This window comes from Melitaea cinxia, chromosome 12 (genome assembly GCF_905220565.1).
Source record: "Melitaea cinxia chromosome 12, ilMelCinx1.1, whole genome shotgun sequence".
NCBI classification, from domain to species: Eukaryota; Metazoa; Arthropoda; class Insecta; order Lepidoptera; family Nymphalidae; genus Melitaea; species Melitaea cinxia.
The window spans coordinates 13292796-13304213 of NC_059405.1; the positions used below are offsets into that span (position 1 = coordinate 13292796).

The 11418-nt window shown below is 38.3% G+C and overlaps 1 protein-coding gene across 3 annotated transcripts; it reads right to left on the reverse strand.

Moving 5' to 3' along the window:
* Window positions 1–5225: 5225 nt before the first annotated feature.
* LOC123658172 lies at window positions 5226–10059 on the reverse strand. 3 transcript variants are annotated; one of them, XM_045593612.1, is made up of 5 exons: window positions 9901–10059; window positions 9586–9649; window positions 9124–9483; window positions 8546–8640; window positions 5226–8142 (listed from the first exon to the last, which is right to left on the reverse strand). In XM_045593612.1, exons 4-5 carry the CDS (start codon window positions 8633–8635, stop codon window positions 6295–6297), a joined length of 1938 nt encoding a protein of 645 aa, XP_045449568.1. In that variant the 5' UTR covers window positions 8636–8640; window positions 9124–9483; window positions 9586–9649; window positions 9901–10059; the 3' UTR covers window positions 5226–6294. The 3 variants fall into 3 exon arrangements, 2 of the variants coding, with proteins under 2 accessions (XP_045449568.1, XP_045449567.1); XM_045593611.1 differs by lacking the exon at window positions 9586–9649; XR_006743844.1 differs by lacking the exons at window positions 8546–8640; window positions 9586–9649 and having other exon boundaries at window positions 8056–8142.
* Between the last annotated feature and the right edge of the window lie 1359 nt (window positions 10060–11418).

The following is an 11418-nucleotide window of genomic DNA, read 5'->3' on the forward strand; positions in this document are numbered from 1 at the left end:
TTCTCCTTCTGGGACATTACTATCTCGCAGAAGGAGACCATCGCCGTCCAGGACTCGTCGTCGTCGAGCATCGCGGTGATGACGCTAGGCAGTGACAAGTCCCCTCCGCCCATCTCTGGCACACCTCGAGGGTGTGCTGTGCAGAGTCCATCACCCCGCCACAATCGTGACATCCAGTCGTCGGCTCCTTTTGGGCCGTCCGACACAAGTATTCACCAAAGCAGCCATGCCCGGTGAGAACTTGCGTCAGACGGAAGGTGAGGGGCTTGCGCTTGCGGCGCATCCACCGCTCAAGGACCGGGCGTGAGGCAACCGTTACGCATGTGCCATACGGCTGGCCTGCCAGGTCCTCCCCCCACTTCCGCAATAATGCTTCTTGCCCCATCCGGCGTACCCGTAGGATCCCGTCCAACATGGGGTTCTTACTGAGAGCCCTCCTAACCGAGATGTATGAGGAGGTCTCGGCAAGGACCTCCACCACGAGTATACTTACTTACCTAACACAATCGATAGGCTATAAGAAAAAAAGTACCTACGTCCACAAATGCGAAATATTAAAAAAATAAATTAAAAACAACAATATATAATCATAATGACTCTCTCGAAATAATACTACCACTGAGAATGTGATAAGTACCTACTAAAATAATCTGTTTTATGACTTATTGCTTTAGATTTGAAAGACGAGTTTTTAAACGGTTCTTTTATTAGTTACGTTGCTTTAAACCTATAGCTAAACTTTTTATTTGATTCCAATTCTATAGATAATACCAGAACGAACCTAGAACCCAAATCAAATGAGTGTTGACAAGAAATAAGTCTCTTAATCTAAAAGAAATGTGTACATAAGATGAAATCTTTAAAGAAAAAGTTTTTACTACATAGGTAGGTATGTGGTGTTCAATTAATTAGATTTTTTGTAATAACCACATCAATGTTCAATATTTTCTGTATCGAAAGAAGTATTATGTACGACATACTTTCACATGGGTCTAAATTTATTTTCCTATAACACATGTAAGAATTTAACCCGGTACTATAAACCCAGATTTTATCTTAACAAATTGTCTGTGTTAGGCTGTCTACAAATTTGTTGCATTACTTCCCATTCTAGTGGAAAATAGTAGCTTGGAAATATAATGGTTTCATTATTTTCTTTGCTTCATATTTAAGTGCTAAATAAGAAGTAATATAATTTCTATACATATATTAAATACATACATTCACAATAAAGCAACATTAAACTGTATAAAATGTATTGAAAAAGTAAATAAAGCTTACCTTCTCAGCAACTTATAGTTATATTAACTTTTTTAAGTTATTAGCACAACAGTTCAGTAATATCACTGTCCTCAATCACAAATTATCACACTTAATTTATAAAATGAGTTTATTTTATTGACGATAACAGAAGCTTATAGATTTTGTCAGACAAACCGGCGTGACTCGCTCTCAACGAAGCACCGCGTGCATTTCAATGGATGAAAGTGTAAACTGTGGTTTTTGTATAGCACCGTCTCATTTCTGCGCGTACGCAAGACAGAGACGGATAAACTCGATACATCAAGTTCGGATTTAAGCAGTGGCGGCTTCGCCCACTACTTATTAAATTATTATTCTAGAAAAATTTAAATTCATTTCACTATTAACTGTTACATTATATTTGTCTCAGGATTTTTAAGCAATAAATAAAACAACATACTTGGTTTGTTTTTATTTTTATTATCTTCTCAAAGGTGGCAAGTACCAGAGTAGTGAGCACAACCTAACGTAACGAAAATGGTAACTATTTTCAGGGATAACCACTTCTAATTGATAATAACAGTATGTATTACAGTAAAAACTCCAATTTTAATAAAAAAAAAATAAATCCAACTTCTATGCTAAATCTACGTATCATTTAAAGCATATTAAAGGATGCCAAAAATATGGCAAAAACTGAATCAGTTATTAGTGCTTTTGCGAGATACGGTTATGGACAAAAATGCAATTTCATTGGTGGTGTTTTTGATACATTGTGGACAATTATGGTAATTTTGTATGCATCCAATATTAATTTTGGCACCAAATAAAAAAAAAATGTGAAATCCCTTAAGTACTGCTACTACCCCGGCTTACAAGATATTTTTGTCTAATGAATTAGTTCTTTTTTTTTTAAACAAAGGACACAATATATATTGAGATGTATAGTAACAAATATGCATGTAACCAAGGCTTGCGTCGGCGATCGGTTACAAGCCGACTTGTTTTTTAACGAGAAGAGAGCAATACAATATTAGACTGGAAATATCTACATGCATTTTTTTTTTGTTTTTTTTTTATTGTATATTTTTTTTAAACGTGTGCCGAGTAGCGACGTGTCTCAAAAATTACGAATAGAAAAATTTACTGCTCTCATCTCAACAAAATCTTAGGAAGTCGTTTATTTTCCAATGCTAAATTTTTCAAATCGAATTATAAATACATATTGACAAAAAGCTCATTCACCACTAAGTGTTACATCGTGGTTTATAAAGTGTGAACTAACTTAGGGGACTATAACTAGAACGCCTCTCATTATCTCCCTATCGTTCAATTTCTCTAACCTTAAACAGTGTATATACAACACTAATGCAATTTACAAGTACGAAAATCAGAAAAAAGTCCATCTGTACAGAGATTAACTTTGTACAATGATTTTCGTAATAGTATAAAGCATCAGTGCTTGTAATACATAAACATTATATATTTCCATTCATACTGTTTGAAGTCGTTACAAGCGAACCTAGAGGCGACATTAATACGGATTCAATAAAACTGTTGTTGCATTACATATTGAGAAAATGATTTCATTACATTCCAACAGTTTTATTGGTCCATATTTCTAGGGACTTGCAATGACCAGATTTTTATGTCCCCATCTAAGGCCGTCGCAAGTCCGTCAGTTGTTAAGAGTGGCCCTAACGCCACAATACAATTAAAATTCAGATGTTACGGATTCACCCACAGATCAAGTGCACAGGCACATTACATTAGATTATTAGCTAATCGAACATAATATTATATGCGAACTTGACTATAATTAATACATTTTTTTTTTGATTTTCTAAGTTTTTTCAAGTATTCGTTAGCGAATATCGTTAATGGAATAAGTACAATATAATATGAACTATGACAGGACAAAACGAAGACACATTGAGTAATAATAACATAAACATGATATAAAATAAAGTGAAAATGAATTAATTAGTTTGATGAGAGTAAAAATAACAACTTCTCATTGCTTTTTTGCTACAGTCCCAAATCTGCCCTGTCCGAAACATACTTATTGCATGTCTGTACTAAAAAATGATATTTACTTTATATTTCGGACATGACATTATAAGAAACACAATAAATTTATATATAACTGAAACTGCTTATATTAATTTCACAGTATATTAAATATATACACTTGTTATACCAATGCATATTTTGCAAGGACATTTCATTTTTTTTTTCTTTTTTTGATTTTCAGTTATTACAAACAGAAGGCACACTAAAGAAATAATAAATATTGTATATACATAAACACGACAAAAATTAGCAGCTTTCGAAATACATAAAAATGTGATAAAGGAAGGCTTGAATAAAATAAATAATGATATGTGAGTCTCCTATAGCGACACAGTGTTCCCAGTGAAAAACACACTAATGGCAAAACTGCGCCCTATAGGACGGTGGGACACAAAGCGTACACCGCCTAGACCCCAATATAAAATATAACAAATACATTTCTTATGGTTTACATAAACTATATATTAACAGTTACATCTATATGAACCCTTACAATTCATATTTGGAGATGTAAATTATATTACAATTTCATGCGAACTCTGTTCAATATTATCTGAATTTCGTTTGGACATTAATGAAAGTAATTTTAGAAATAAGATTTTGCCAATTTTATGAATTATTTCAGCAGTAGTCAACGATATATGCAAACAATATTGAAAAGAGTTAGCGAATATAACTATCACCGTCACATGCAAAACACCGTCCCATTTCTTCACGTAACGCATTAGAGGGCGACTTAATCGCCCTCGAGTTAACATAGTCCAACTTCATAAAAACGAAAATATTGACACATTACGACTACTGGCAGACGAGCATACAATCTTTTCCCTACCCACAGCAACTCATCTGCCACTCTACCATTTATTATGCGGCTACTCAATAAAATCGCCGCGTATAAAACCTAGACATACTGGACAAACCATGAAAACAAAACGTCCACTGTCTCCTAATAACAAATACTAATATATATTGCAGCTAGACATTTGCCAATGCAATATCAGTATTAGACACTTCCAAATAATTTTAAACGCCAAACAGCCAGTATTGCATATAGCCATATAAAGCTATTTCCTTTATTTGTATATATTTAAACAAAGTGCCCAATACTGAAAGGTCCAGATGCTCTACTCCCTTAAAATCAATGTGCTCAAAAAAAAATTAACTAAAAAAATGTTTCTACCATATAAATTTTAAATTGAAATTTTGATTTCCGAAAAAAAAAAAAAAACGAAAAAATACTAACAAAAATAATATACCTGTTAACTAGTCTCATATTAACAAATCGTTTACATAACTTTGGACGATATTATTGTAAGAATTATATTAGAATCGTCCTGGTACTCAAAATGAAATGCTATCACTTACAATTTAAACTTCATATAACAATTTTACTAAAAATAAAAAATATCGGTTTGTTGAATATCTGAAACAAAACAATAAATAAATACCAGTCAAATATAATTTAAGTATAAGCATTTGATTAAAAAAAGATATATATTTTATATGAATTTTACATAACAAAAATAATTTTAAGCAACAGCATTTCATTGAGCATTCCTATATCAATATAAAATCGCTACAAGGAAAACATTGAACTAAAATTATCAAATATTATGAAGCATACGATATGTTAGCACTTTTTAGCCTTTTTTGTATCTCGACCGCAACATTCGGTTGAGTTAAGGGCTCTAATTAATCTATTATTATTATTGCTATTCTTTTTTGTAATGTCACTTGATAGTTAAGTCGTGTCAAGTCCCCGGCGCATTCATGGCTATATCGATTTTAAAAAGGGTGCGATTTTATATTGAATCCCCTCCCTGTCATCCACACCATGATTAACAGGGAAAGAGATATTACAATTACTTTATGTTTTTTTCGTAATAAGAATAAGATAGATAGACGATATATACAAGGAACGTAAATTCGTTCAATAAAAGAAATAATCGATAGAGGCCACCTTGACACAATATTCACGTACTGAAGTTGTGATTTCATAATTAACAGTCTGTAAGGCCAATTCGTTTCCTTCATATATCGTAACATCTTAGCTTGATTAGTCGAATTAGACGCAAATACTAATAAAAGTTCCCGTAAATACTGTGCTAAACTGGCCTCCTCTCCAAACGTTCTGCCAACACATGAAAACTATTTGCTAAACGTTTAAATTTGCACCCGAAGTGAAACTATTCCAACATTTTCGGAGCGACACTATCTCGTCGATACCGAGTCGATCTACTCGTCGGTCATACTCGCATCGTCTGAAGCGTTTCCGATAGAAAATTGTCACATTTTAGTCGGTTTAAGTTAACGAACAAGGCACTACGGATAAACAAACTACTCGTCTACCTTTACTATAAAAGGCGGTCAGTCGAATTTACAATAAAACGAATGACACTTCTCGCCTCAGACAAACCTGGCGAGGAGTCGAGACCGGTCTCGACGCAAATGATAAGGGTGTCGTCCATTAATCACGTGAGCCTCGAAGGGGTGGGGGGGGGGGGGTCGAAAAACAGCACCAGGTATGATGGAGATGGAAAGGATGGATATGGCTGAGATTGGTTATTTTGAGATATCACATGTATTTATTTTGCTTTGAACGCGCAATTTTCTAATCAAAAATAACAACCAATTACACCCAATACAATTTGTATTACTATGGGTAATTAAATAATTGGTGGTTCTATACTTATTGCAAAATACTGTTGATTTTTATGAACGTCTTTTCCGAAATAAACGATTATTATTAATTTTTCAAAACTTAATCAAATTTTACCTGTATTTCAACATAGAATTCTGAACATTTAAAATACACTTTGCACAAAAAAACTACACGTGATTTTTGGGAGTGGATGGGTTTAGGTAGTCTAAAATCTTACCAAATATCACCGAGAGGGAGTCAGCGGTCAGAGTTGCAAAAGAACATCACACGATTAACGGACGGCCCCCAACTCGAAGGACATCGGGCGACGCGGCCCGTCAGCGCGTGAGCGGGCGGTCGAGCGCCTGGCAGCACGGCAGGAAGCGCGCGTGCGGGTGCGGGCACGGCGCCGCCGCGCAGCGCAGCGCCGCGCTGTGGCGCCGCTTGCGGTCCGCCGGCTCGGCCTCGGCCTCGTCCTCGCCGGCGTACAGGCGGTGCGCGGCGCTGATGTCGCGCAGCAGCTCGTCCCAGTCGCGCGACAGCTCGTCGCGCGGCGGCGCGGGCCCGGGCCGCGTGCGCGCCGCGCCGCAGCCGCAGCCCAGCTCCTCGCTCCAGATGCTGCTCACGGCGCTCGGCCGCATCTTCTTCGCGGAGCCGCCGCAGCCGTCGCACTCCCAGGCGGCGTCCGCGCGCCGCTCCGTCTGCACGGCGGCGTCCGTCTGACGCACCGGGAAGCGCAGCCGGAAGCCCGGGTCGTCGAGGTCGGGGCAGCGCTGCGCGGCCGTCAAATTGAGGCGGCCATAGTCGATGCTGCGCACGACGCGGTACTCGAGATACCGCTCGAGCGTCCCGCCGAGGTACACGCCACCAGACTCGCTGCGCTGGAACTCGACCGGATCGAGATCGCCGCGGATGTCAAATGTGTCACCGTCGGCGTATCGCGGCGCCTCGGCCTCGGTCTCGCGTCGGATGGGGCGGAAGTGTGTGCGCGCGGACGTGAGCAGGTCCTCGCGCTCGACAGCGGGCAGCGCACGCGGCGGGGCGGGCATGGGCGCGGCGGGGGGCGGGGCGCGGCGCCGTCGCGGCGGCACCTCGACGAAACCGCTGCAGTCGCGGCTATGGTTGATGGCGGTGAAGGAGCGCATCGTCTTTGCGACGGAGGAGAGCGCGTCGTACACGTCGTCCCCCTCGTAGAGCGAGAAGGACTCGATCTCACGCGGGCAAGGCGGCGCGGCGTCGGCGATGTGAAGGGGGCGCAGGCGGTCGTGCAGGCCGTCGGCGATGCGGCTGGCCGTGTCGGCGCGCTCGGCGCCCGGCGGGTCAGCCGCGTCCGCGGACCAGATGCTCTCGGTCAGAGAGATCAAGCTGCACTTCTCAGCAGAAGGGTCAGCGAAGAGGTGGTCAGAGGGCGACGAGAGTAAGTCCTGAAAGTCGATCGGCAGATCCTGATACTCGTCATCCGGAGTGTTCTGATCCTTGGACCAGAGCGCTTCGATGCTCCGGTCAAATTTGGCCTCAAATTTTGCGTAAAGCTCCGCATCCATCGGAGACGTCTCCCGCATGTTCATATCGTCTGTGATGACCCATTCGGTATTGAGGTCAAAGCCGTCACCCCAGCTTGGTACCATGTTGTCGTTTAACCTGAATTTAACTTGATGTGTTATCTCCTTAATTTCATCAGTCACAGTGTTCTCACATGTACCGTAACCTTCATCCAATGCTATTGCTCTTATGAACTCCTTGACCGGATCTTGAGTTTCCATATCCCAAACACCTTCATGTGTCATCCACTCTGGCAGATTTTCTTTGCTCTCAAATGATCTACTGTAACTGTTATAGCGTTTCCTATTGTTCTTTTTCTGACCGTGATATGAGTTACGACGTTCTTTACCAGGACAAAACTTTTTGGTCTTCGAATTCCAATCCTTTGACATTGACAGTTCGCTTTGCATCTTGACCTTCGTATCGGACGTATTTTTACGACACCAGGCAGGTGGCGGCAGATAATACTGCAATGGTGACTCTTGACCTTTCTTTAGAGCCGGGAATGCAGCGTAATAACGACGCACAGCCTCAGTTTGTTCCAAAGAACACGTGGGCATGCCTATTAGAGACGTACTTTCTTGATCTTTAATGTCTTGAAGTCTTGTGCACAGCTGATCAACAATGTTGTCCAGATTAGACTCCTGAAATAAACAATACCATAATTGTAGATATAATAGAAACTATATTTACAGTGTATAAATTTTTTTAATGAGGTAAAAAGTTAAGTGCTGAAACATAATACAGATAAAATATAGTAATAAATGATTGATGGAACTACAATGTAACATAACAAACACAATAATTAATATAAATACATAATATTTCGAGTACAGTAACTAATATGCAAAAGAATGATCAAAGGCATGGAACAATGGAACAAAAAGAGGAAGTATGCAAACCAAGGGGCACAAAAAATACTTTAAGTGCGCTTCACAGGCAACATGCATATAATTATTATGACTCAAAATAAAACAAGTTATAAAAGTTATGTGAATATTGCCTGTGAATGAAACTCAGTGCAGATCTAGTGTAACACGGACCGACCTTCTTATATGAATTCTTAAACCCGTTAAAAGTCTTCATTTTAACATTCCCCCGGTTACGGTCCCTTTCCTGAACAAGTGGGCACTGCATATCCTCTTCATGCCAGAGAAAATAATAAATTAGTGGTCAAAACTGATTACTAGTCATAATATATAGAGATGTTGTTAATGATGTCCCTAATGACAATTTAGTAAATTCTATTCATTATAACAGGAAACATCATCAGTGCCTCGTAATTAGCTATCTTTAGTTTAATTACTAAACAAGTTCATAATGATGTTGATACTGACAATTACCATTATATGTGACATTAACATTTTTGAGTTATTATATAATTTTATGTTTCTTAATTATTGAAGTGATTACAATACCTACTGGGTTTTTAAGATCATAACTATTTTGTATATTTTAGAAATAGAAATAGCCAATCGTGTTTATGATGCCACTTAATTTCTAACAATTCGAAGAACAAACCTAACAAAAAGTTGTTTTATTTGTTGTGAAAAACACATATAAACAAATAAAAAGTATGGGTAAGGTGTCCATGAATAACGAAAACTATTTACTTAACAACTTACCTATGTAATGTGTGCAAGTATCAGATGGAGTGTGGATTCAGGTGCAATTCTCTGGATGTGACAGGCCAGCAGGCGTAGGCCTGGCTCCCTCTCTTATGCTTACGCATCCTGCCCGATATAATTTTTGCTGCTATCAAACACAATCATAATGCTCAAAAATCGAATGTCCATTTTTCAATTGCCAGGGGCCGTGTGCTAATATCGATCCTTTGGATGCGAGCGTACTAAAACATCCTTGTTTCTTTGGCCTATTCTTTGCTAGTTTTTGAAGTTTGCTCTTGACTCGATCTTCGCGTTTAGTAAATTTTGTTCATTGTCACTAGCTATCAATGAATGACGCACTTAGTGCACCCCTTACTTCTGTAAAACAAAACAATTATATTTACTATGATGTCACGTGTTGTTTGTTGCAATGTTCATTATGACTTGCAAGGGCACAAAGAATTTCATGGAAGCTCATACCCGCCCCTCCGCGCTAAATGGGTCGATGGCGCCAAACAAACGTCACTCGAGCAAGGGAGTATTTCTAAAACACACCATCGTCGAACACAAACTAATCTAATGGACTCATTTAATATCAACAAAGAGATAAACGCGCAACATCTAAATCATTAATTGTGTTGACACACGCGTAAGATAGGTAGGTACTTGCAAGTTAGAAACGAGACGATACAATTTCACAAGAACACGACAGTATTACATGATTCACTTTCACTATGGTTGCGCGATGTACTTCCGCATGTGATAATAAAGGTATACAAAGATTTAAACACTTACCCTTACTAGTTTATACGGGGAAATTATCATGATAGTTTCTAAACACACACACCCCACATGAAAAAAAACATGGCAGCCGCAATGAGTGAGAGTCAAAAATTCTAATTTGCGCAACGCCGTCAAAAAATTAAAATGACGTCTCTTTATTGACCAATGACAATGCTTCGATTTTTGAATTTATCAAAGATGGCCGACCAAAAGCCCGTGATTTCATGATTACTTTGATTGACGCTTGTGATTCGTCGAAATGTGTGTCTAGTTATCTATTGGATAACGATTTGGAAAAGCAACCAATTGTAATGAATATACTAATAATGTTTCGTGACGTCTTCATGACTTTCGCGCCATATTCAGACCGCCACAATTTGAATTCCTATTATTTAATCATTAAGGTAAGGTGTCAGTCATTGGACACCTTCAGTTATAGAATAATCGTTTTACATTTCAAAAAATAAGAAAAGAACAAACAAAGATTTAAATTTTTTTATTATTATTTTTTACATGGGGAAAATCCATCATGGATACTCTCCGGCGCGGGGGAGCCATAGGATTATGGCAGACTCTTACTCAACCTACTGACTAAAAAATCATTACCTGTGACCAGTCGTTTCTGGTTGGGGCGAGATGGGGTCGCGCATTCATTAGCTCATTTTATCCAGTATCAAAATATATCTATAGTATCTAAGCTACTATGATAGTTAATTGAAAAACAATAATTACCAATTTTATTTACTTAACTGTCCAATGATGGTGTCATGTATTCCGGTTGTTACCGGTTACCTTATATTTTTGATTTAGACTAATTCGAAGTAAAATGTTACTTTCTCCAAAATGTGTACACAAACGTTGAATTTCCACGAAACGGCAAGGTACTTCTATATTCAAGTAAAATTTTCATAAATTTATGTTTTATTAGTTGTTATTATATTATATCAAACATTGAAATGGGAATCTGAATAAATCCTTATCATCAAACCTAAGGATCAGATTTTTTACTTTGTAAAATAAAATAAAATAATTATCTCAATATTTTTTCATTAATATTTAAAATTTTGCAATTGTTACATATTTATATTGTAATAATAATTCATAGCTAAGGGTAACAAACTATTAATGAGCTCGGGACCTAGTCTCTAATAAAAATAATTTACTTATAATAATTTTTTTTTATACAAATAATCTTCTTTACTAAATGACACTGGTTATGTCATCGGCCTATAACGTACTTTCGATAGTCGAATCATTTCAATATTACTTATTTTAATATCAAAATATACTTCAGATATAGAGCGTGTCTTCCTCATCATTACCATACTTAATCTGTTGAAAGTTTGTAATATATCTAGACTAGCTGTGCCCGCGGCTTCGCCCGCGTTGAAATTAGTGTGTCACAAAGTTTTGCCGGCAAACTTCCAGTGAAACTCTCATCAAAATCGGCTTAGCCGTTCCGTAAACCTTCCTCTTGCCAATGGTGGAGCCCTCTACAATAGTGAAACCGCATGAAAATCCGTTCAGCAA

Bases quoted from the DNA above. Each gene is read 5' to 3' on its own strand.
- LOC123658172 (XM_045593611.1), bottom strand. From the start codon at position 8,635: ATGCAGTGCCCACTTGTTCAGGAAAGGGACCGTAACCGGGGGAATGTT. The intron at 8,143-8,545 runs GTCGGTCCGTGT...TGTTTATTTCAG, and splicing joins TTAAGAATTCATATAAGAAG to GAGTCTAATCTGGACAACAT.